Source organism: Megalops cyprinoides, chromosome 15 (genome assembly GCF_013368585.1).
Source record: "Megalops cyprinoides isolate fMegCyp1 chromosome 15, fMegCyp1.pri, whole genome shotgun sequence".
Taxonomy (NCBI): Eukaryota; Metazoa; Chordata; class Actinopteri; order Elopiformes; family Megalopidae; genus Megalops; species Megalops cyprinoides.
In genome coordinates, this window is record NC_050597.1 from 7,946,840 (window position 1) to 7,971,500 (window position 24,661).

Below are 24,661 nucleotides of genomic sequence, written 5' to 3' on the forward strand. Positions count from 1 at the left end.
TGAAACACGATAAATAATGCATTCTGTTTAGTCATGAAACCGTATATATGCCAAGTGAAAATCCTTTCGGAGACCAGTAAATTTCAACTTCTGAGATCAACGACACTGAAAATTGATTATATTATGTTACTATGGGGGTGCTGAGGAAATAAGCCCCATACCCTGTTTAACAAACAACTGGTATATAAACATACTAAGAGGACTGGAAGAGGGTCCGGATTCATGTTTGTAAGTACTGACAGTACAGCTGTGCATATTACAGCTGCACCTTTTCAGATATATATTTTTGATAATCAATAATAATTTCATAATTTGTTTACCATAAATGCTGATTTGTAAGTAATTCCTGACCAAATTAGACAAGGGAATTTAAAAAATGCACCTAATCACACTAAAAAAATATAACTCCAGGAATCACATAAACTGCTTGATGACAGCAATGAAGCTCCTTTTCAGTTCAAATGTTTAATTGAAAATATTTACCTAAAATCCCCTCTTTTGCAGCAGAACATGTTCATGTAGTTTATGAGCACACAATGAGAGTGGTTAACACTGCAATTCCAGCAGGGTTCGGTGGGTTACTCACCACTTTGAGAAGGCACAGGTTGTCTCTGAGGGAGGCCAACACACCGATGAAAGACACAACGAACATGACCACACCCAGGAGAATGAGGATGATTGCAGGGGCCAGGAACACCCCCTCTAACGTCTTGTACCTCTGCCGCTCCACCTCTGCATAGATGCCGATGGCCAGGATGAAGGCCCCAATCAGCTGTGTGTAGTGAAACAGACAGGACTGTCAATAACATGCAGTACACTTACACACACACACACACACATATATGTACTCATATATGTATATAAATACATAAACTGAAACTCATCTTTAAGAAAATAATTATGCATTTATTTTTGAAAAAGGACCATTTTGTGACACTTGCTACTGAAACGTCCTTTAGCAAATTAATGCAAAACACACATTCATGTTCATGGATCCATCAGATCCATTGTGTTTCCTTAGCCAGTCTTAAGTTCAAAAAGTCAGCCTCTTCAGGCACTCGGATCTTAATGAGCATGAACAGGATGAGGCTAATTAGCATCTTTAAGACCCTTGCTGACTGCTGAACAGAATTCATTCACTGTACTCTACTTCTGAGTAGCGAGGCCTACATCACTGATCATAATGGACACTTAAGAATCTGATCTTGGAGTATGGACACATGAATTACCGTCATGCTAATTTCGAAAACAACAATTCAGTGCTTCCACAGAAAGCTTCTGAACAACTTCAGCTCCCATTTGGAGTTATCTCTTGAAGGTCATGATGTGGTCATTTCTAAATGCGTCTGTGTAACAGGCTTCCTGGCGTGGCTATGCATATGATTCCCTCTCCAGAAGATGGTATCACCCACTAGAGCACAGTTTGTTCCCTTGGCTGGAGACCTGAGTCTTTCATTTGACAAGCCATTAAGAGTGCTTTGTGGCATAGAGACAGAGAGGCATGGGTACCTGTGACCATAGCGACATATATAGCAGGAGTTACTCTTGACTCTTGGTTAGCTGGGGCCACAGCAGGAGTCACTCATGCCTATTGGTTGGCTGAGACCACAGAAGAAACTGCTCATGCCTATTGGTTGGCTGAGACTGCTGCAGCCCAATAACATCTATGTACGTGGACAATCAAAGAAATACAGGCAGATCAAAGGTCCCTTTTCACTGGCCTTGTTCACCTGTAGGCATGTTACCTAGAGCAGGCAGAGTGCAATCCCATAGGTAACTGAGATAGGTCAAAAGTATGTTTGCCATTCCCAGATCTGATAATATTCTGTGCTAAAGCCCAGCCCCCTAGCGACTGGTCCTATCAGTTTCAAGTCAGGTCTCAGACCTCGGGTAGGATGTACCAGAAGAGGAAATGAATCAGTGGAAAAGAACACGTACTGTAAGTGTCTATTGTGCAAAATGCTGAAAGTGTGTAAAACATTAAAATGTTTATTATACAGTTATAGAACAGTATCTAAATACATAGTGTTCAAATCTGTCCCTTACCATGAAAATGTTCCAACCATTCATATTTTATTTGATCTGAAATACTGACCCCAAACATATAGATAGTGTTACCAAGGTTACGGCCTAAATTTTCTTCATACATTCTTCATTCTGCTTCTGATATTTGCAAACCAGTAAAAGCCTGTGTTGCTAAGGAAAGGAGAGTATGTACTTGTGCCATGTATTCACAGCTCTCTCCAAAAAATAGTCATAATTGCATTATGATTTGAATTATGCATGTTTGGCAACACTAAAAAGCTTACATCTCTCTATGATACAGATGCTAATAACTGCATTTGTTTCTGACTGTAGCTCATTTCCCAGTCAACAGTGGCTTTATTTACTACATTAATTATTTATTATTTGTTGCATGTCAAAAGGGTACTCAACGCACACCACATCATTCCAGAGCCAGCACGGACATTAAGAGATGGTCAGCATTTAAAATGAGGTTTGAATGGGACACTTATTCCTGTAATGCCGTTCACGTAGAACCCTGGGGGGAGAGCACAGCTGCCGCAGTGTACACGTCTCTCCGGGAAGAATTCCGGAATGTTCTACCGCTGCATGCTGGGCGAAATCGATGCCACGGGATTCGGCCGAGGGGATTTAAGCTTATAGCATCTTGAATGGAACAATGAAAAATGTACGGTGTGCAATGGAGACAGAAACCCTGCTGTTGCTACAGTGAGAAGCCATCAGAATTTAACACTGTAAAAGGATGGTGCCACCAAATGAGTCCTCTCCGTTAGCTGGTGGTGTAAAAACAGTCCTCACAATGAGCCAATGACATATACACAATGATTGGCCACTGGTATAAACACAGTGACTCCTCACCATTAGCAAGTGGTAAAAAACAGTGACTCCTTACAATCACCGAGTGGTACAAACACAGTCCCCACAGCCATTGACTCCACACCATTAGCCATCTCCATGAATAATGCTGATATTACCCTCACCAGAAGGAGAAATGCCTCTAACTCACTGTATGAATATCATGAATTCTACAATCAGCTAGGCAACTGTGGTGATATGCTACCATAAAAACCCACGTACCACTGACCTGCAGCATGCTGGGTCTGCCCTGGAAGGAAATACATCAGTTTGGGAAGGGGATACATGTTCCTTTACACCACTAGAATGTTCACAAATACAGTATCTACATTAATCTCTGCACCACAAAACGCCATGGGTTACTCCTGTCATGAGTAGATAACTTACTTCACACTGCATTCCTCAAGTAACATGATACTTTCTATATATGGAGACTGTTGAATCTAAAGGGAGGTCACAGAAATGGCATATCAAATGTGTACAAGTCTGCATGCAGAAGCATCAATCAAATCAGGCACAACAACCCCCTCTTATCCTCAATCAGTAACTTGTATTTCTGTTGCCACTTCAGTTCCTTTTGCTTTGAAATAATTTATTCTAAATAAAAAAAACAGTGAGGAACAAGCTGACGCACACTGGCAGAGATAGCATGCTGAAGCTGTCACAGCAGCTGCACAGCCTGGAGGTCTACTGGGGGAGGGGGCATGGGCACTGGGCAGGCTAGAGGAGGGGGCTTGGGCACTGGGCAGGGTGGGGGAGGGGGCTTGGGCACTGGGCAGGGTGGGGGAGGGGGCTTGGGCACTGGGCAGGCTAGGGGAGGGGGCTTGGGCACTGGGCAGGGTGGGGGAGCTGGGGGAGGGGGCATGGGCACTGGGCAGGGTGGGGGAGGGGACCTGGGCACTGGGCAGGCTGGGGGAGGATTGGCTGGGCATTGGGATGCAGTAGACGGCTGGGCACAGAGCAGACTGTGGTAGGGGGCATGGGCACTGTGCTGCAGGAAGGGACCTGGGCACTGGGCAGGTTACAGGAGAGTGTTGGGCATCGGTCTTTAGGAGGAGGCTGGGCTCAGAGCAGGCTGCAGGAGCAGGAATCTGACACAAAGCAGCAGTCGTGATGTCAGCCCTGCCTCTGGGAAGCAGGAAGCAGTAAGGTGGGTCACATAACGTTCACAGCAGCAGGGCCTTCACGCCGGAAGTAGTTCAGGAAGGATGTGGACGTTCACCCACGGCACTTCTGTGCCAGATGGAGGAAACAATAGCTCCTTTTTTTTAAGGAAGGAAAGCGGTCCAAAACTTTGCTATTGGCAAAGGAACTGGACTAGCAAAAGGACAAATATGATGACCGGTTGCCAGAAATTCTGTTACCAGTAAATGCTGAGGCTGTCATAGGCCAGCTTGCCCAGCCAACATGGCCATATGTGGGGGAGACAGCTGCACCACCATGCCAGTTACAAGCACATAATACCAACTCTGTGAGAGTCAGAATAAAAAGGCTAACTGTAAACACACACATTACAAGAACAATTTGGCAACCCTTCCGCCTGCTGAAGGTTCCAATGAATGTGAGGATTTTAAATGAGGTGACAGAAGCACAAAAAAATCTCTGTCACAGCTATCAACTGCCATCAAAAGCCGACTTCTTCACAAAACAATGTAGATGCTGTACGATGGGGGAATCTCTTCAACACCCAGTAAATCACTGCGCAGAATGCTGTCTGGATTTGTAACAAGATTAAAAAAAGTGTCCCTTAAAGCAATCAAGTGAGGATATGTAGAAAGGAAGCCTGTCAGGGAGGCAGAAGAGACAGAATATCCTGTTTAATTGTACTGAAGAGAAAACCCAGCAAAATCACATCTCTGTAAATTAAACAAGTCATACACAGCAGATCCTGAACAGGATAAATGGCGACTAATAAACAAGCTGGATATTGCCATGGAAACTCTGTGTGTGTACATGTGTGCATGTGCGTGGTTGTTTGTGTGTGTGTGTGTGTGTGTGTGTGTGTGTGTGTGTGTGTGTGTGTGTGTGTGTGTGTGTGTTTGTGTGTGTGTCTGTGTGTTTGTGTGTGTTTGTATGCGTGCATGTGTGTGTGGAGGGGGGGATACAGACGTTCTTGGATGTGTTCCAGTACAACTTAGAACCTCAGAATGCTTCTCCTACCGGAGCCAGCCAGACTCAACCAGACCCTAACCCAAGGAGGAAGAACCAGTTCTCCAAGTATTCTACCTTGTTTTTTTCTTCCAGTACTGTAGATCTGAAAGAACCACAGTCCCGAATATGCCTACCTCTACTGTATAGAACTGCACTGTACAGGTTTCAACACGCACAGACAGTGGTGCTGTCTTTACGTCAATACCCGCTTGTTAGACTTGATATCCTATTTTCAGATGACATTTATTTGAGGCTCATTCAATATTCAGCTATCCTAACATGTGGTGTTGTTTCTGTGGCTAACCAGATTAAATGAAGAAGAAATCCAGGCTGCACCAGCAGAGGAGAAGAGCTTAGCTCATTGCTCTTCACACTCATTGGCATCTCAGCTGGAGTGAGACTATGTCACACTGTTATACAGTACCTGTCAAAAGTTTGGACATGCTTTCCTTTCTTTATTTTTACTATTTTCCACACTTTAGAATAACAGTAAAGACATCAAAACTGTGACATAAAACAAATGGAATTATGCAGTGATCAAAAAGTGTTATAAACAAATCAAAACCATCTCATATTTTAGATTCTTCAAAATAGCCAGAAAATATATTTTTTTAAATTAAGCATTTGTTTTTAAAGAAATTCATATACAGACAAATACAAATAGTGAAGCTGATTCCTAAGAAACAAATTGCTTGAAACATCTCAGGTGTTTCAAACATAAATCTACAGATTAAAATGCCTGTGAGTGCATGTTTTCCATTACCTTAATCAGGTGTGTCCAAACTTTTGACTGGTACTGTATGTATATGAACTTTGCAGTGCCTATGTACTCAGCAAAACTGCATAGCAAGTAGCCTTCAATGAGCATGCAGTTGTACAGCATGACAGCATTGAATAGTATGTTGAGCCAAGTTATTATTAATTTTACATTTACATTTATTCATTTGGCAGATGCTTTTATCCAAAGCGACTTACATAGGTTACATAGCTTACAGTTCTTTACAATGTTATCCATTTTATACAGCTGGATATTTACTGAGGCAACTGTGGGTTCAGTACCTTGCCCAAGGGTACAGCAGCAGTGTCCCAGCAGGGATTGAACCGGCAACCTTTCGGTTACAAGTCCTGCTCCTTAACCACTATGCTACGCTGCCGCCCATTAATGATCTGTGATTAAAGGTTTTTATTTAAGTCACTCAAGGTGTATGCCCTGCTTATGAATAACTGATTATTGGAGTCTCAAATTAAGAGAATTTCCATAATTCAGTTTAATGTTGGTATGAAGAGAAAATCAGAGCGAAAATGCCGTCAGAGTTACCAGTTAATGAGCTGTAATTGCTGTAATTAGTGAAGTAGATTTTTGCTGATAATTAATTCTTGGCTTGCATGTTAAACAGTGAATCATATCCTGCCCGCTTGAAAACACCAAGACGTTCTTCCCTTTGACGGGATTCACAGAAAGAGTGAGAAATAGAGAGAGAGAAACCAAAACCTGTGATGAATTTCTTCATGCAATAAACACATATTCATAAAATAAGAAGCTTGCGATTCTACTGGGGCATTAATTATCTGTGAAAGTGAGGGCCAACTTTCATCATATATAAATGAACAGATACACAGATATAGTATGTTTTACATTTTATCACTGGCCAAAGCATAATACAATGCAATAATTTTCCTGTGTATGTACTAGAAAGAAAAAAAAAAAAAAAGAAAACACTATCTTCCTGTTTATGATATCTGCAAACTGAAATGGACAGAAATGCAAGGAGAGTCTAATAACACTGATTTATTATATGCTTTCCACACTGTATATATGATGTCTCTGAGTCTGTACTGTATTATTAGATCATATATCATCATATATAAGAGCACGGAAGGTTCTGGCACCACCACAGTGCATAGTGAATGAAAAGTGCTATTTTTTCCATTAGGATATTGAAGTGAGACTTGGTACAGGGTAGGTCTGAGTATCACTTCATTATCACGATGGAAAAATAGCAATGTAAAAATAACAGCGATAGCAATATAGAATTCAAACAACTGAGCTCCAATTCAGAAACACGAAGAGAACATTTTATTACTTATGCTGAAAAGTTTAGGGAAGTCTGCATTTCGGTATAATGCAACAGGAACAGTCACACGAGTGGGACAATCCATGGCAGTGGATATTGACAAGACATTGCATCTGAGTCTGAGCTAGCAACGTCATAAGCCAACTATGACCAAGCAGTCTCCAGTACCGGTAGCCAACTATGACCAAGCAGTCTCCAGTACCGGTAGCCAACTATGACCAAGCAGTCTGCAGTGGCAGTAGGCTGGGATGACATGAGCCAGGGTCCCTCACTGGTGCTCTCTTAGGGGACCTCTAGCGATCAAGTCACTCAGCTGACATCAGGAAGAGATGGCCCTGCCCTCGGATCAGCGCTTCCCTTGCCGATAGCATTCTGCTACAGCGGCGAAAAGTATTGCTTCCTCACGGACCACCAATGGCTCTTTGTTTCAGCTGCCTTTCACTTCCATTAACACCAGGTTTGTTATCTGGACATTGTTAACATTCTTACATGATAAGCAAACAGTAAACTTTGCATTTCACATCGATTTCATCAGATAAATTTGGTTCCATTGTGTCAGCCTCTCTTCCACCCCTCTATCTCTTGTTAACACAATGAGCACAAATAATTCTGATGGTAAAGCATAAAACAGTGGCCCTGCTGTTAGCTACATGACTAAAATGGCAAAAATAACAGAAATACATTAACTGAGGTTAGACTAAATAATGCAGGAAGATATTCTAATCTCAAGACTAAAAAAAACACCAGTGTGATTAAAACAAAAATGAATGTTCATTACAGAAGAACAGTAGGGGGAACAATGTTTCCATCTGTTTGGACATGTTTCTGTTTAATTTAAAAGATCAGTTCTATTTGCAGATTGCAGGGAGGCTGCATTCCAATCAAAATGAGCGAGGGAAATGTAAGCAAATGAGTCCTGACTGCACACAAATACATACTTGCTGGCAGAGGCGAATGATGTTATTTAGGAGTAGGCCTACGCTTGGGACAACTTCTGCTGCTTTCATCCCAGTACTCGGGCTCATGGAAAAACAGAAGCAACTAAAAAAAACTCTGCAACTCTACACAAAGCAATGCGAACAGAAGAGGCTCTGGCATCTGGAAATAATGTAGGAATCATTATTTTTCCAAATATCTTCAGACAGTTTAAGTACATTTGGCAGGTCAACCACTTTTTAAAATCAACATTCAAAAACCTGAAACTCTGAATTGAGAGCAAACCACTCATCAGCATATGAATGAAAATATGAAAGCGGGTTTTAATACTAATTGTTCCCATTACTGACAAACGCAATATGGAAAATAGGCAGATTGCATGGAAAAAAACATCTCAGTAACACTAAAGGAGCAAAACATTTGTAGTAGTACTAGATTCCTGCTCCTACTAATATTACAGTTATAACCATGTAACTGTAAATGTTACTTTGTTTATAATTTACGATAATGGGGTGCTATACATATTAGCATACATCGTAAGAGTACACACGCACACGTAAATCCAATTTTATTAACAGCCTGCTGTTATTGTTAAAAATGCTTATTTTTGTAACCCTTGACCAATGCCTCTTAGTAATCAGAAAAATAAAGTAACTCACATTAGTTTTGAGTACTGAAATGAAGCCAGCTCCTAAGTTGTTTTTGTTCTTGTCTTAATAAAATCTCTCGGCCTGTGTAACTAGTGTTTCGTGACAGAGTGTGAGAAGTGTTCACTCCTACTTTATAATTCAATACCATCTGTGGCAAATTTGGTTAAAAATCAAATTGAGTTTCCGTGCCAGTGCAACTGAATGTGACACTCACAAAATCCACAGAGGTCTCACGCAAAATCTTCACTTGGTTGTACGCTTACTTACACACCTGGTTGAAGCAAGCAAACAAGCGCAAGCGAAAGTTCCTTATTCTCAAAAACGACACAATTGATCATGTGACTCAATGACATTTCGAGGGCAAGTCAGGAAAACTGTCATTTGAAACACAGCCTTACTTTTGGCAGCGTACCATAACCGATAAACACGCCGACCTCTGCCATATATAATGTAATCATGCCCTGGCAAAGCTAGTATTAGGTAACCAATTGTTCCTGGAGTGACCTGCTTTCAACCACGCCTTATGCACACTTAGCTATAAGTAGAAATGGGGCCTTTTTAGCACGGCTATGTTTAAATACACCTGGACATTGCAAATCCTTGATGTTGGCCTTTTCAGAAGGCAGCCTTATTAAAGCACCTTAACATACTACTGCATATTACATTACATTATTGGCATTTAGCAGACGCTCTTATCCAGCGTGACTTACATCGGTTACAGTTTTTTATTTACAATGTTATCCATTTACACAGCTGGATATTTACTGAGGCAATTGTGGGATAAGTACCTTGCCCAAGCAGTGAACCGCCAACCTTTCAGTCACGAGTCCTGCTCCTTAACCACTATGCTACACACTCACATATACAGTAATGAGGCAGAACAAACATCCACAACATGTCATTTGACAAAACAATGCAAGGATCAGCATACTCTCAGGCACACATGATACAGTGGCAAAAAAAAGATTATATAAACTGAGCCAAAAACACAAAAAGTGGTAGAACAGCAATGCTAGGGTTCACCAGCAATCAGGAACCTGTGGTGTGAGAAGAGCGATGTGGCGTAGTCAGCACATGAATAAGAGAACAGTGGCCTGAGGTATCACCATGCAAATGATCATGTGATAAAAACAGGAACATCAGCCCGGTTTGATTGCTAGGTTTTCACCCCGGTGAGGGGAGGAGATAATTATTCTACGCCTCAAAGAAAATTTAACAGCAGTAAACAATCCCGGAGGATAAAAGACAATTGCTCAATTGCTCTGTTCAGGCAGCTCATTTCAGAAACGGTGAGCTAATGTTTATTCCTAGATCCTGCGTGATAAATGGGGCAATTTAAACGCAGTCTGTCTGAAAGGCTAGCGAATGACCCGGTCCCACTAGCGCGCCGCAGCATGCAGGTGATTCCAGGCAGAGGCTGCTGGGAAGACCCTCTCGGTTTAGCGATACTGAGTTTCTGCCTGCGAGCAGAGGACCAACACCCCGGGAGGAGTCACTGCGTAGGGAAGTGAGATCACAGAAACGCCCTGCCAGCTGTCCGTCAGCAGAACACCAGCAGCATCACAGAGATGACAACATTATTATATAACAATAATAATAACAATAATAATAACTTTATTCATACAGCACTTTTCATGAAAGTTATTGTCAGCTCAAAGTGCTTCATGGAAAAGATATAGCAACATGCTATGGTAAAACAATTCCCCAGAAAAAAAAAAAAAAACAAAATGTCAAAATACACAAGAAATCACTGTAAATGTAAACATGGAGGACTGGGAGGCGTTTCCTCGCCTTTCCACTTCACTAAAACTCTGCCTCCGCATACACGCACGCTGCACTACAGTTTCACATAGATTTGCAAGGGGAAGCAGGAAACAGTTGGGTCTGTGGTTGTTGTGTTGTCAAAAGCTGATCAATCAGGGCTCCATTTTTTTCAACTAACACTGAAATGTATGCCGGCGGCTAGCTAAGAGGATTTGAAATGTCCTGCAAATGCACAGAGTGAACATTTTTCAGAGGCAGTGACATGGTCCTTCTCTTTTTAGATAAAGTACGTATAAATGTGCAGAAATTATTTTTTATAGTTTTTTCTTCAGTGTACACATAACAATTACCACATTTGTGGACTATACAATATTTATCTAGGTATTTTTATCCTTACAACAAATGATATGTTAAGGTTTTGCATTGACAGGCACTGTGAATGCTTGTCACTTTGAGATTACAAATCCCTTCAATCCAAAACTTGCACACAGCTATTTTACCTGCCTTCAAACAGACAGGGACACAAGCAGCACTTTCGTCTGCAGATGCCAACTCTATGCACCAAAGTTACTTTAAAAATCTGATGTTGAAAAATGGCAAAAAAAAAAAAAAATTCCAGACTGATTGAACGAATGGGTACTGGGAACCCCACAGATTATATGAACATAATGACTCACATAGTCACCATGCATCCACTGAATACTTCAAAGGTCAGTCTGCTTCATCCTCTGCACAGCTTCCACCTCACAAGGTACAGAGGCACCCACCTTCTAATGAAAAATGCCATCTGCATCAGCCAGGAAAGCAATTACTCCATCCATGGGCAAACTCTTAGTTTCTGAGGTCACTCACACTCACCCAGTCAAAAGCACTGAAGAATATGATAACTCTTCAGACACAGAATGGTCAAATGCAGAGCGCTCTTCTGAACTTATATCACCATGACACCTTCTGCCTCTAAGTGCTGGCCAGGTTGATGGGCTAACATAGGCACCCAGGCTCATTCTAACTCACATGTCACCTACCATAACTTGAATAGGACCTTAAAAACAAGGCAGCTGAGTCTCACACCTGTATAAATGCTGCTGGTGTCGAAGGACAAGGCATGACTGAAGGAAGCATCACTGGCGTAACCCTGTACTGATGACAAACAATGCCACATACATGACCACAGAGGTGTAGCTACATACAGCTAGCTAGGTACATACATGTCCACAGCTACATGTACTATATATACATAACCACAGCTGTTTAAAACTGCTTTACAAACATACAGTCACTACAGGCAAAGCACTAAAGCTTAAGATGTGTGTCATCACACCAGCTGGAAAATTACATATGACACTTAACTGTACTTTTGGCAAAGGTCTGCAGTAGTTGCAACTCCTGTCAAACAAATGTGAGTGAACACTGCTACCTCAGAGTTATGGTGAGGTATGAGCTCTGAGCCCCAACGAAACAAGCCACTGAAACGCTGTGACAAAAGACCGTACACAGTTTCAATGACAGGCGGCCCCCGCTTTCATAACTGAATACCCGCCTGGAAACTCCGTCATAACCCGGACAGTCGGGAGTCCTGTTTGAACCCCACACATGCGATGTTATGTGTGGGGGTTGTGTTCCAGCACACGACCTCAAAATCCGGGAAAGGGCCAGATAAAAATGGAAAATGAGTCAAACAATCACGAGATATTAATACTACGTGGATATTTGTACATTTTAATATACGCACACATGAAATACAGTGTATATATTCAGTATTGTGACACGCACTGCTGACTTGATCAGTGCTGGCTGTTCGCACATCGCGTTTTAACTGAACTCAAAGAGTAGGCTACTCAGAGGATGTTTCGCTGCGCGTTACAGATGAATGTTTATATTATCGACGAGGGAGCAGAGACTTTTATTTTCATCTAAAAATGCAGTTCTTCCGTGTAAAATATCAGTTAGAGTGGAGTTTATTGTTGGGGGTTTATTCGTCACAGATATCGCTTCCGAGTCTAATCAGAAAATCTCCACCGCTGTTCGTTGACACCTGTAGCACTGACACCAATGTAACTTGCATCGTACAGTTTGGTGAAGTTATAACTAAATGTAACACACACAGCCCATAACAACTTTGCGCTTTACCGGCCTCTGTATTCCATAAACACAAACACAACCATTACGTTACAGTAGCCCGGCTTGTTTAGGCAGCCATAAACACGCCCTACACACGCCACCGGGGCGCGCAGCTAGGAACGCTGCAGTTTCGTCCGAGTGAGGAGAACTTGCAAAAGGAAATACGCTAATACAAAATAAAAACACGACTCACCCAAAAGATGGTAGAGTAGGCGATGAGCGTGAACTTAAGAAAGAGGTACGAGATCCTCTCGCAGTATCGGACATCATTTGACATGGTAGCGACCTTCCGACAGATACTCCCTGGGTGTTCCAGCTGTGTCTTCTTCGGACACTTCCTGTTTCTCACTCCCGCACCTGAAACTCAATGAAAGGGCTCCATTATCTCTCCTGCTGTCCTGTGGCGAAAAAACTGCGTTTGATTGATAGGGTAGCGCTCCAATGGGAAAGTCTTGATAATGCAAATACAACGTATCTGCAGTCGGGACGGTTAAAGGCTTATTTAAACTTGCATCTAGTAATTTATATGTCGTATCTCCCTTATTCGCCTTGTTTTTAGTCTGCACATTTCTGTAAGCCTTTTTAAATGTAAAGCACTTTGCGTCACAGGTGTGTATGAAACGTACTGAAAATTATTATTATTATTATTATTATTATTATTGTTGTTGTTGTTGTTGTTGTTGTAGTGCTCCAATCTCTGAACTATGGCACTGCACAGGTAGACAAGATTTCCCTGCACGTTGCAGAAGTTGGTAAAGATTTGGTAATAAACGTTGGTAAACCTCTATTACTGGTAAACGTTGGTAAACCTCTATTACTGGTAAACGTTGGTAAACCTCTATTACTAATTCCATATTTTGAAAAAAAAAAATGTTGAAAGAATGTAATATTTTTCCTGTTTAAAAAATCATTTACAAATATTTAACAAGTCTACTGCATCATTGTTGCTCCAGTATTTTTTTTTTTAAATTACCTATGTCTGTGATGACCAATACCCAAAACAGAACACATATTAAATTAATCAGATGACCTGATCTCCATTATTGTATTCCATTTCATGTGGCTTTGCAGGTGCACAAAGGAAAATATAAGCTGCATCAGCTTGTAGACTTTTCTGTAGCTCTTTGGCTAAGCATTGCATTACATTTACATTGTTGTCATTTAGCAGACACTCTCATCCAGAGCAACTTACAAGGTGCCTCTAATAAAGTTGCACACATACTATCACTAACCACATATGAACAAGCATCAGAGCCCAACATAGTGCTGAGATTGTGTGCTTGGATAACCATGAAAGTGCAAAGAAATATATACGTGATAGAGGGACTCTACCATTCCAAATGCAATCCTAAAGCATACCCTGAAGTACACCTCCTAACATCTAATTACACCTAAGGGGAACAGGGTGTAGCCGGAAAAGGCGGGTCTTTAGATGATGGACAGTGTCTTTGCTGTTCTTACTGCAACAGGAAGCTCATTCAACCACGCAGGGGCCTAGACAGACAGAGAACGTCACCTAAGGAAGCTGAGCACAGTGGCCTGGCTGGTGTGTAGAGTCTAATGCTCAACTGGAGGTAAGAGGGAGCCATTTGCTGCACTGCTTGGTAGGCTAACACCAGTGTTTTGAAATGCATGCAAGCTGTCTCTGGTAGCCAGTTTAGGGAGATCAGGATGGGTGAGACAGGAAGATCTGGGAAACCAATACAAGCAGCACCATTCTGAATGAGCTGCAGGGCTTTCACACATGCAGGGAGAGCAGCAAGGATGTCAGGGATATGACTGCTGCGTCCTGGGTCAGCCACCAGATGGCCGCATAATAATAGTTATTGTTTACACATGGGTTTTTTGTTATTTAAGACCTGCCCTTTGTTCATGTCCCTGCTCAGTCTTGAGTTGCCATGCCCAATGGATGTGAGAACTCTTGTACCAAGCCTGTTTTGGTTCTCTGGAGTCTCCTGTAAAGATGACTTTCTTTTATTTGAACCAAACCTCTTGTGTCCTGAGTCATCTCTGCATTTGGATTCTCTATGCTTCTTGGCACAGAGGAGGGAGTTGTCATTGGCTACTATGGATGTGAGAGAACCCGGGCTTGGACCAGGAGTGGGGGGAAAGAGTCAAGTGATCTTGTGTAGAGATGAACAGAAGGGGGCCAAGGGCTGAGCCCTGAGGGATTTCTGTAGAAAGGCTTCTGATAGGTGCGCGCTTAGAATTAAGATGAAATCCAGCTCACAAAACACAGAAACACAGAAAAGTCTAGAAGTATCAGGTCAGTAGATTGGGTGACAGCCCTTGCAAAATGAAGGCCATGTGTAATAACAAGAAGACCTGTTTCAGTAGAATGGCCAGCCCTGAGGCCAAATTGATTGGGGTCATGTAGGTCATTTTGTATGAAAAAGTGTGAAAGATAGTTAAAGACAACACCTTCCAGGGTTTTGGAGAGGAAAGGGAGATAGGAGACAGGCAGTTGTTCTGGGCAGCAGAAGGGTCCAGTGTTGGTTTTTCTTGAGCAGAGTGTGACACGAGTCTGTTTGAGGGCAGAGGGGACCCGACCAGTGGTCAGGGAGTTGATAAGTGAGGTGATAAAGAGGAGAATGTCCAGTGAGATCTTCCTGAGAAAAGGAGAGGGTAGCGGGTCCCAGGAGCTGGTGGTTGGGAAATGAGACATTGGGGGTTCTGAGGTCTCTGTGTTTGTCAGCGGGTCGAATGAGGATAGGGCAGGATAAGTAACAGAGGGCTGGTGGCAGCTCGACTCAGTTGTGGGTTGATGGGAGGTGTAGCGGATGGTAGCAGCTTTCTGATCAAAATGCAGCGCAAAGTCATTGGTAGTGAGAAAACAGGGAGGTTGGGGTGAGGGTGGATGGAGCAGGGAAGACCATACTGAGAACAATTTTTGAGTTTTGGTGTTATGACTCCTGAATTTTCTTGGGAAAATAAAACACCTTAGCAGAATACAGTGTGAGTGAGACGCAAAGAGCAGAGTCTGGCAGGCTGAGGGGTCATCTGAGGTATAAGATTTTTTTTTTTTCCATTTCCATTCCACAGCCTTTAGTTTGGCTCTGTCAGCATGGAGTGTGTCAGGACTGGGGGGGGCGGGGGGGGGGGGGGGGGGGGGAATGGTTGCACAGACCCGCACACAGGCGGGCAAAGGGTATGCAGAACTGACAAGAGAGAGGATGCAGCAGAGTCAGGTGACATATCTGAGAAAGGCTCTATACATGGGAGTGACGCGACCAACGGAGGAAAGGGCAGAGGTTATGGGAGTAAAGTGCCTGAGTGGGAAGGCTCAAGTTGCAGGGATTTTGCAGAAAGGGGAAGAATGGTCAGCAAGTTGAAACGGGGTAACTGAGACTAGAAGTGGTGCAGCAGAGTAAAATAAGGTCAAGCTGGTTGTCTATATGCATGTCAGTATGAGTGCGTATTGCAGACGTGATTTTTTTTGTTTTTGATACATTATGGAATTAACTGGGGAAAAAAAGCAATTGAACTGCATTCTTAAAACAAAACAAACACTATTAAATGTCTGATTTACCATCATATTTTTTCTGACATTTTATGTGCATATTTTAATGAACAGATTTTCTTTCCACAGGATGTTATATTACTGCTGAATTCTTCCATTTTATTTCACATTTATTTATCCAGGGAGGCCAGCAGAGAATGCATTTTCATTTCCAGAACAGTGACAACTTTGTCCTTTCAAATTAAGGCCATCCAAACCATGTAAACCATGTAACCAACATGGTGCAATTAACCTTGAACATAGTTCTGCACTCTAGTGGAAAAGGCACCCATTCAGACCATTGAAGTCACAGGAGGTGTCTCTGAAATCTGTGCAGAAATGTTAGTTGATTTCTGACAATTTAGGGTCTGGTGTTTCCAGACTAAGATGGATGATCCTGATAAATTTGACCACATACATTAATGAGCAGAAAGGAATATGACTGTCAGTGGTGTCACATGCAGCTATAACAGAATGAAAGAGAGAATGCATCTGATATTTTATAGGTAAATGCATGTCTAACACATACACAAATTGGTTTTCCCTTAAAGCAGTATATTGTCACATTATTTAAAGATCAGTATCGTGTAAACCAGCCATTAAATACAAAAGCACCAGATATGCAGCAATCGAAAACCCCGTTTAGAGTTTACTTTGTGAGTGGACAAAAAATGGACTGTGTCCAGAAAGTAGAATGTCATTCTCATAAATAAAGTGTATGGGGGTCAGGCGTCATAAATTCTGCCCCTGTCTACACATATCTTTCACAGATGTCCCTGAGACTGTCCTGTTCCCTTCCTTCCTGACAGCGTTATTCAGCATTTTCTGATTTTCACTGCTCAGAGAACAAAACTGGACCACTATACTAAAGGTGAGAATAGACTCAATGAAACACCTGTAGAATGGCTGTAGGATTCACTGGTCACATGAAGTTGTCCAAGTTTGCCCAGAAAGATGCCACTAACAGGTATTGCTAACAGAGAATATCCTCATGGTCTGTACTAAAAGCAATGGCCAATGTTAATATGCAAATATTGGTGCTCCTCAACTTTGCTTATTATTTGGTCACCAATTTGTAGCGACCAAATCATAAACCATAATGATAATAGACATAATAATGATAAAATGTAATTTAATAATGTAAAAGAATAAGTGAATTTTGCATCTGCACACTTCATTTTACATTACAGCCTGTAAAACTAAAAGGAACCAGATTCGTATAATTCAGATGGACGGGCTTTTTGGCATGATAAAAATAATGAGTGCTCTACTGCACTGTACAAAACAGAGGCCAGACACTTGCTTCTGATTGGTAGAGTACAAGGTATTATTTTGTTTTGGTAATACAAAGTAAACATACACAAATGCCACAATCTCAGCAACAGGAGAAAAAGCAGTACATCAGAAATACATTAATTGCAGTGCATTACATTAATATCTCAGTATTCATTACATAAGTAATAACAGCCTTGCCCTCTGTTGTGTTCCTAAAGCAAACAGGCCAACTGTCTTTAATATTAGATTTGCTTATTTAACTGATTCATGTATTTTATCTTACCTTTAAAAATGAAAAAAAAAAAAAAACAAAAACAAAGAAAAACTTTCTGGCTAACCTGTCAGACAAAACGTGAGACAAAATCTCAAATGTAAATTTAGTTTTAATCGTTTGGAATACTTTATTTTATTCCTCTCATGCCAGTTTATCCCTTTCATTTTCAAACCTATTTACCCTCTATATGTACTCTTACTGAAGTATTCAGTTTTTATTTAACAAGAAAATCCTTTTTATCTGTTCATTTTCCCAGTTTTTGTTAAACCATTGAGACTTTTCCTATTTGTTCCAATACTGCACAAAAAATAATGTGAACAATGACAGTTATGACAGAACAATAAAGTGGACAACAGAAACCATCGTAATACGAAGAGTACTGTCAGCAGAACAAGAGGACATAGGTGGAAATTAACTAAAGGTTAATCTCATACTGATACTACAAAATTGTTTTTTTTTTCTCCCAGAGAGTTATATATAAACAGAATGGTTTGCCAGGATTTGTAGTTTTGAAGCACAGACACATAGAGTTAGGCATAGACACATAGACACTTAGAGTGTTCAAAACTAGGCTTAATACAGTCATAGATGCACTCTAGACCTAAGACAAAATGATGAGCCTAGCTGGGTTGAACGGCCTGTTCTTTTCACAAAACTACCTATATTCTTACATTACATCATTTAGCTATGTAGTTCAATTATTCATATTTTCCGTGTGTTTTATGTCACAGAAATATTTAACAGGATGTCTACAATTAACCTGTTATTATAGGCTTCCTTGAAGTATAGTTGATACCGGGCGCATACATGAAACGTACCTTCATACTTAAAAAGGGATATTACCATTTATTCTACTTTAAATGCGTATAAATGAACACAATGTAAATGAGGCTGCGAAAGGGGCTCTGCGCGCGCCGGTGCGCAAATGCAGAGGCAGACCATCACCTCCGCTTAACAGCTCATACTTTCTAGCCAAAGCTGCTCCTCTCCTCATCTCGGGAATCACATGGAGACCTCACTGAATCAGACTCAGCCACACCGTCCAGATACATCAGCTTAAAATTCCATCAGCAAGCCTCGCCAAGCGCCGCTCCATGCGCGCGTACCTCTGGCGTAGCTCCTCAACTTAAGGAGAAACGAGGAATACTGAGAACACGGGCGACAGTCATATTTATTGATACCTGCGCGCATGAGGAATGGCAACCTTTGCTGAAAATCTCTTTTTAATAGAATGCTACGGGCGTCCCTGAAACTGTGCGTAAAATCCACTCTCCTTTGATGCTTAACGTCGGTATCAGTTTGAAGAGCGGTCACTTGAACATGGACACAACTCTGGACCCTGTGCTGTCTTTGACCACAACTATTTCATTTGATGAGGATGATGAGGGGAACGAAACGACGATAAATGTTTTCGCACAGCCGGGCTGGCAAGTTGCGCTCTGGGCGATCGCGTACGCTCTGATTGTAATCGTGTCCGTTATTGGCAATGTCACTGTCATTTGGATCATTCTGGCGCACAAGAGAATGAGGACAGTCACCAACTATTTTATTGTGAGTCTTGCATTCTCGGACGCGTCGATGGCAGCTTTTAATACGGTGTTCAATTTCGTGTACGCCCTGCACAACGACTGGTACTTCGGATTAGGGTACTGCCGGTTTCAAAACTTCTTCCCCATCACGGCAATATTTGCCAGCATTTACTCCATGACGGCCATTGCTGTTGACAGGTGAGCCACACAAAATATTTCAAATCTGTGTTAGTTCAAATATGCACGTTACAGAAAATGCGATGGCAATTGAAGCGCATCACGGATAGAAATAAAAAAACACTTTGCGTAATCATCCCTCTGAAATAATTATTAGCCTGTAATGTATAAATTTAACTGTGTCTCGATTTCAAAATGAGAAGACTGCAAAAGCCACTAAATGCAAGCGATGGAGATACGACTAATGCATCACAGCCATTTAGAAGGAACCTCATTTCTGTTTGTATGAATAAAAAAGTGGTTTGACTACACTTTGGACGTGATTCAGGCAATAAACTAATGCAAAAGCGGAACTTTAGGCGTTACATACATAGATAATAAGAATTATTTTCTGTCCTAATCTGCAGCAACATTTCCTTTTTCTGTTTGACCCTTAGATCAGGTTACCCTTTTGACAATTATTAATGCATTTCCACGTCATTATTTATCACATCACAAAATGTATTTTATTTTATTTTTAAGGATTTCCATTATATTTTAATTCATACATACACAATAATTGTCACAGCTGTTGATCTATTAGTAGTTGTATGATAAACATAACATACAAAAATTATATATGAAAAATAATGATGATGGAGAGGCAACCTCGCGCAAAAGCACTGTAATATCAATATTTACTTTATCAAGTTAAAAGGGTAACTTAAAACAGCCTGACGTCATACAGATTCAAACCTATCAAACACTGCCCTCTACCGGCTAATAGAGTTTATTGCAAAACCATTACTGCAAATGTGAGCGTTCATGGCTTAAAAAATTTACCACGTAAGGAAAGCGAGGCTGTAAAGGCAGAGAAGCATAATACACTTCAAGTACTTACACATCATCTGTGTGGTTGTGTGGTTATTTAGAAAAAAAAATGCCGAAAAGCAAATTTAGGAGAGCAAAATGTTTACATCATACAGGATTTAATGAACAACTAAATAGCTTATCCTATAGATAGCGGTGTGAATGTAGTATTCGTAATAATGAATATTATAAATAACTATTGATAAGAATTTTAAAATGTTGTTTAATGGCAACTGGTACGCGCTGAGAATGGCCAAATGTGTTGTTCTTACCCTGACAATGCCTTCCTTACTGTCTTAATTAGTGGATGTGGAGAGCAACAGGTTTGCAGGAACAAAATGGTCTCTGATCTTTCTGGATTTAGCAGTACCCATTATCAGTGTTGCTTATCACAATTTATGTGCCACTGCGGCCGAAAGCTTATGCCCTCGAGTTCCCACAGAGCACGCAGACATCTTACATCATACAGAACCAAAGCTGCTATTAAGACTGGATGGTCTGGTCAGAAAACCTTGGTGTCAGTGATGTGCAGATTTTTTTCTCACAAGTGTTGGTTGTGAAAGATATCACTGCCATGTCAATTAAGCATTTCACACTTAGCTAAGAATCCCTCCCCATCATTTTCTCTGAAGTATATGACTGGCATTGCGACACTTGTAGCCTCTGCAGGAATGGACTAGGGATTATAAAACGTACTAAATGGATTTTGTCTTCTTAATCCAGTTTTGAAGATTGAAATTGTGTCTGATTCTTGAAAATGTGTGGAAGGTTTTTTTTGTTTATAGAGGGATCCTGTTCGAACAGGCAGTTTTTTTTCTATTCTTGGAACAACCAATAAATATAGGAATATAGACACAACAGAGGAATATAGTGGTCACAGTGTATGTTTATTTCTGCAGTGTATTTAATTCTTGCAACAACCACAAGGCAGTTCCAGTCTACGCACAGCAGAGCCTAGGGATGTAAGTGAAGGAGTATGTGGGGGGGGGGGGGGGGGGGGGGGAATTGTGTTTACTCGAACTGATCATAATTTGGACCCTTCCACCGCATTTGCGGTGTGTTCTAATCCCTGCAGATACATGGCCATCATTCACCCCCTGAAGCCCCGGCTCTCCGCCACCACAACAAAGGTGGTGATCGCGCTCATCTGGGCTGTGGCCTTCTCCCTGGCCTTCCCCCAGTGCTTCTACTCCCAGACCAAGTTCTTCTCCCCCCGAACCGTGTGCCTGGTCGACTGGCCTGGTGACTATGGAGGAAAACACCAGCTCACGTGAGCCCCCCGCTTAATTCCATCCCCCCTCCCCCCCCAAAAGCAAGGCCTGGCGGTGTTTATAATACATGCGCTTGAAGTGTTTATAATACACGCAATTATCGAAGATGAACTGCAAGACAGCTACTCTTCTGTCTTTTGTGTCTCAAAGCTATTGGTAATGTGCAGTGTTCTGCAGCGTGGGCAGTATTTCAAGAGTGAGTACTGTGGTGCTTGATCATTTTTGCTTGTTGTTCTGATTTTTAATAACGTGGAGTCAGTTGCAGTACATTACCCAAGATAATGTCCTTCTGCAAGGATAAGAGTTAGAGCCTCTTGGTTATTAAATCTAATGATTTAACATTAAAGCCTAGACCTTGCTCGTCCTCATATTTTACAAACAACAGTATAAATATTATTAATGATCATTATAGTTTTGTTCACAAAGAAAATTATAATTGTATTTTTCTGTTTTTATCCAACAAAATATGATAAATAACAGACATCATAAATACCACCTAAGCCCTATCATGTGAAACTTTTCCATCCAAGGTACCAGATTGCCGTGATCATACTGATCTACTTGCTCCCCCTGCTGGTGATGCTGGTGACCTACAGCCTGGTGGGGCTGACGCTGTGGGGCAGCGCAATCCCTGGAGAGGCCTCAGAACACTATCAGAACCAGATACAGGCAAAACGCAAGGTCAGTCTGTGGTGGAATCCACTGGGAATTTTGAACAATTCTACCTCTGCCTCTGGTCAGTCACGGAGAGGTTCTGGGCGTCTGGGTACAGTTACTGCATTGGTTGCCGTGTTAGATGGGTTTTCCTTAATGATTACACATGAAATTGCTACCTGAAGCTTTAGAGTTTAGGTTCTCAGATTTTTTATCACGGGAACAGAAATACGCTGGGATCAAACAAAATTTCTCTGATTGGCACCATTCCTGTTAAATTTAACCTAATGTTAAAAGTTATATATTTTAAAGTGTTTATGTCTCATACAAAAGTAACTCTCTCAACAACTCCATTACTGGGCCGGCAAATCTGTGGATGTTAATCTCTGTGGGATGATTAATACAATTTTTGTTTCATTGGAATGCAAAGTGGATAAACAAGTTCTGTTCTAATACTGCATATTCAAAGCAAAGTGGTAAAGAATATACATTGCCACGCTGGGTTTAAACAAAGTATTGTTGCAAAATGTGCATTAAATCCTTAGCATATTGATATATATACAAATACAACAAGTTAGTCCTATATTTTCTAAAGCAAACAGCAGCTATTAAAGCCTGCTGGTTTGTTATTCAAGAACACGGAATGCAGGGAGACTATAATTACATTAGCGTTTTTTTTTTCTGCCATCTAGTGTCTTTAGGTTATTATCACCCTTTACTCCCAGGAGTGACACAAGTCTCACCAATTAAACATGCAACTTAATTTAGGCACAAACAACACCTCGAAACAGAATGGAATTTTAGATTTGTTTAAAAAAAAATACCTGTAATTTGACTTGAGATACAACCCAACCCAGCATTTCTTGTGCTGTGACGCAGAAGGGGGCAAACATGAATCAGAATGCCTTTTTTTAAAAAACCTACCGCTGAGGCTGTAGGTGTTCTAGCAGTCATAGGTAACCAGCAAGGCTTTTATGAAAAGGCTTTTTTTCTTGGCTGACAGGCATTACCTAGAGGGCTCTGTGGAAAAGTGACAGATTCTTATAAAATGCTCTAACCTTGTATTGTGTCACGCTCCAGGTGGTGAAGATGATGATTGTAGTGGTGCTGACCTTCGCCTTCTGTTGGCTGCCTTTCCATATCTACTTTCTCCTGGGAAGCTTCAACAGGGACATCTACAAGCAGAAGTACATCCAGCAGGTGTACCTGGCCATCTTCTGGCTGGCCATGAGCTCCACCATGTACAACCCCATCATCTACTGCTGTCTGAACCACAGGTACAGGGAGAGCCAACACTCCAAGATTCAACACATTAGGCAGTGTAGTCCATTCATGAAGAGTTAGAGAGTTAGAGAGGTAGATACAAAGTATTATCTGAATGTTTGGCAATACTGACAAACTGCTGTATGAGTAGGTCACCAAAAGTATATGCAGCGATTACACACAAAACATATGAGGAAATACGAGTGGACAAAAATCCAAAGCCCCAAAGCTGTTTTTTGTAAGGAAACCATACACGAAAGCAATATCCTAAGTAGTCTGAAGAGAATACTTTATTCTTAGGATTTTTCCTCATGCACACTAATTAGATCAAAACCAAAACCCACGGGAACAGTTCCAAAAATATATCAGGTGATTTTGGTTGTGCTCCAGACATCACATGATTGAGATTAAGCACTGCCATGAAGGATCAGCATACCTGTGCTTCTCCACGAGCCCACTTCCTGAAGTAAAAACTCAGGTTGGGCAGGTGCACATCCCTACTGTGATGTAATTCACTGCAATGTTGTAGCGTGCGTGATCATTTTGCTGCAATGTCCTAAACACAGTCATGGCAGTGGCCTTCACCAATCAAAGCATGTTAAAGCCACGGAAGCGGCCAATCCCTAAGCCCGGTCTGACCGCGTTTGTTCCTCCCAGATTCCGGTCAGGATTTCGCAGTGCGTTCCGCTGGTGTCCGTTTATCCAGATATCCGAGGAGGACAACATGGAGCTGCAGCACACCAGGACCTTCCGAATGACGCGCAGCTATCGCACCGAGACCACCACCGTGGTCCACCGGAACTCCGCCGACCAGGAGGAAACCATTACCAAGCTGATAAAAGCCTGAACGGACAGTGAAAGCAGCTGAGGAAACTCCGGGAGAGGGGGTGGCAGCGTAGCATAGTGGTAAGGAGCAGGACTCGTAAAGGTTGACGGTTCGATGGCGGTTCGGTGCTGCTGTATGCTTGGCCAAGGTGCATAACCCAGAATTGTCTCAGTAAATATCCAGCTGTATAAATGGGTAACATGTAAAAAAAAAAAACTGTAATCTATGTAAGTAGCTTGGGATAAGAGCGTCCGCTAAATGCCAACAATTTAATGTAACGTAATGAATATGACTCCTCAGAGTCACGCGCAGTCACTGTATATACCTCACCATATACCTCAAAGAGGAATGTTAGACAGCTGGAGAAGGAGGTGCAGCAGGAAAACTTCCAGGGCATAAACACTAAGCCTTAGTTGTCAGTGTTGTTTCATCACAGTGATAGTTTGTCTTGTTTCCATGTAAAAATC

The 24,661-nt window shown here is 41.6% G+C and overlaps 2 protein-coding genes across 2 annotated transcripts in view; one reads left to right on the forward strand and one right to left on the reverse strand.

The window, feature by feature from the left end:
• Positions 1 to 12,976, reverse strand: part of tspan15 (tetraspanin 15) — a 36,284-nt gene extending 23,308 nt beyond the window's left edge. Inside the window, exons 1-2 of the mRNA XM_036546880.1 lie at positions 12,771 to 12,976; positions 587 to 772 (exon numbers count right to left, since the gene is read on the reverse strand). Coding sequence (XP_036402773.1) covers positions 587 to 772; positions 12,771 to 12,854 — 270 coding nt within the window. The 5' untranslated portion in view covers positions 12,855 to 12,976. The remainder of the gene's footprint in view (positions 1 to 586; positions 773 to 12,770) is intronic.
• A 5,969-nt stretch (positions 12,977 to 18,945) lies between these two features.
• tacr2 (tachykinin receptor 2) lies at positions 18,946 to 24,215 on the forward strand. Its single transcript, XM_036546384.1, has 5 exons — positions 18,946 to 19,352; positions 21,256 to 21,450; positions 21,982 to 22,132; positions 23,186 to 23,382; positions 24,026 to 24,215. The coding sequence occupies exons 1-5, from the start codon at positions 18,946 to 18,948 to the stop codon at positions 24,213 to 24,215; spliced, it is 1,140 nt and encodes a 379-aa protein (XP_036402277.1).
• The last annotated feature ends 446 nt before the right edge of the window (positions 24,216 to 24,661 follow it).

What these genes read in the sequence shown, in the direction of transcription:
- tacr2 (XM_036546384.1), top strand. Translation starts at nt 18,946, where the DNA reads ATGGACACAACTCTGGACCCTGTGCTGTCTTTGACCACAACTATTTCA. An exon ending in AGATACAGGCAAAACGCAAG is followed by an intron (nt 22,133 to 23,185) that starts GTCAGTCTGTGG and finishes GTCACGCTCCAG; the next exon opens with GTGGTGAAGATGATGATTGT. An exon ending in TACTGCTGTCTGAACCACAG is followed by an intron (nt 23,383 to 24,025) that starts GTACAGGGAGAG and finishes TGTTCCTCCCAG; the next exon opens with ATTCCGGTCAGGATTTCGCA.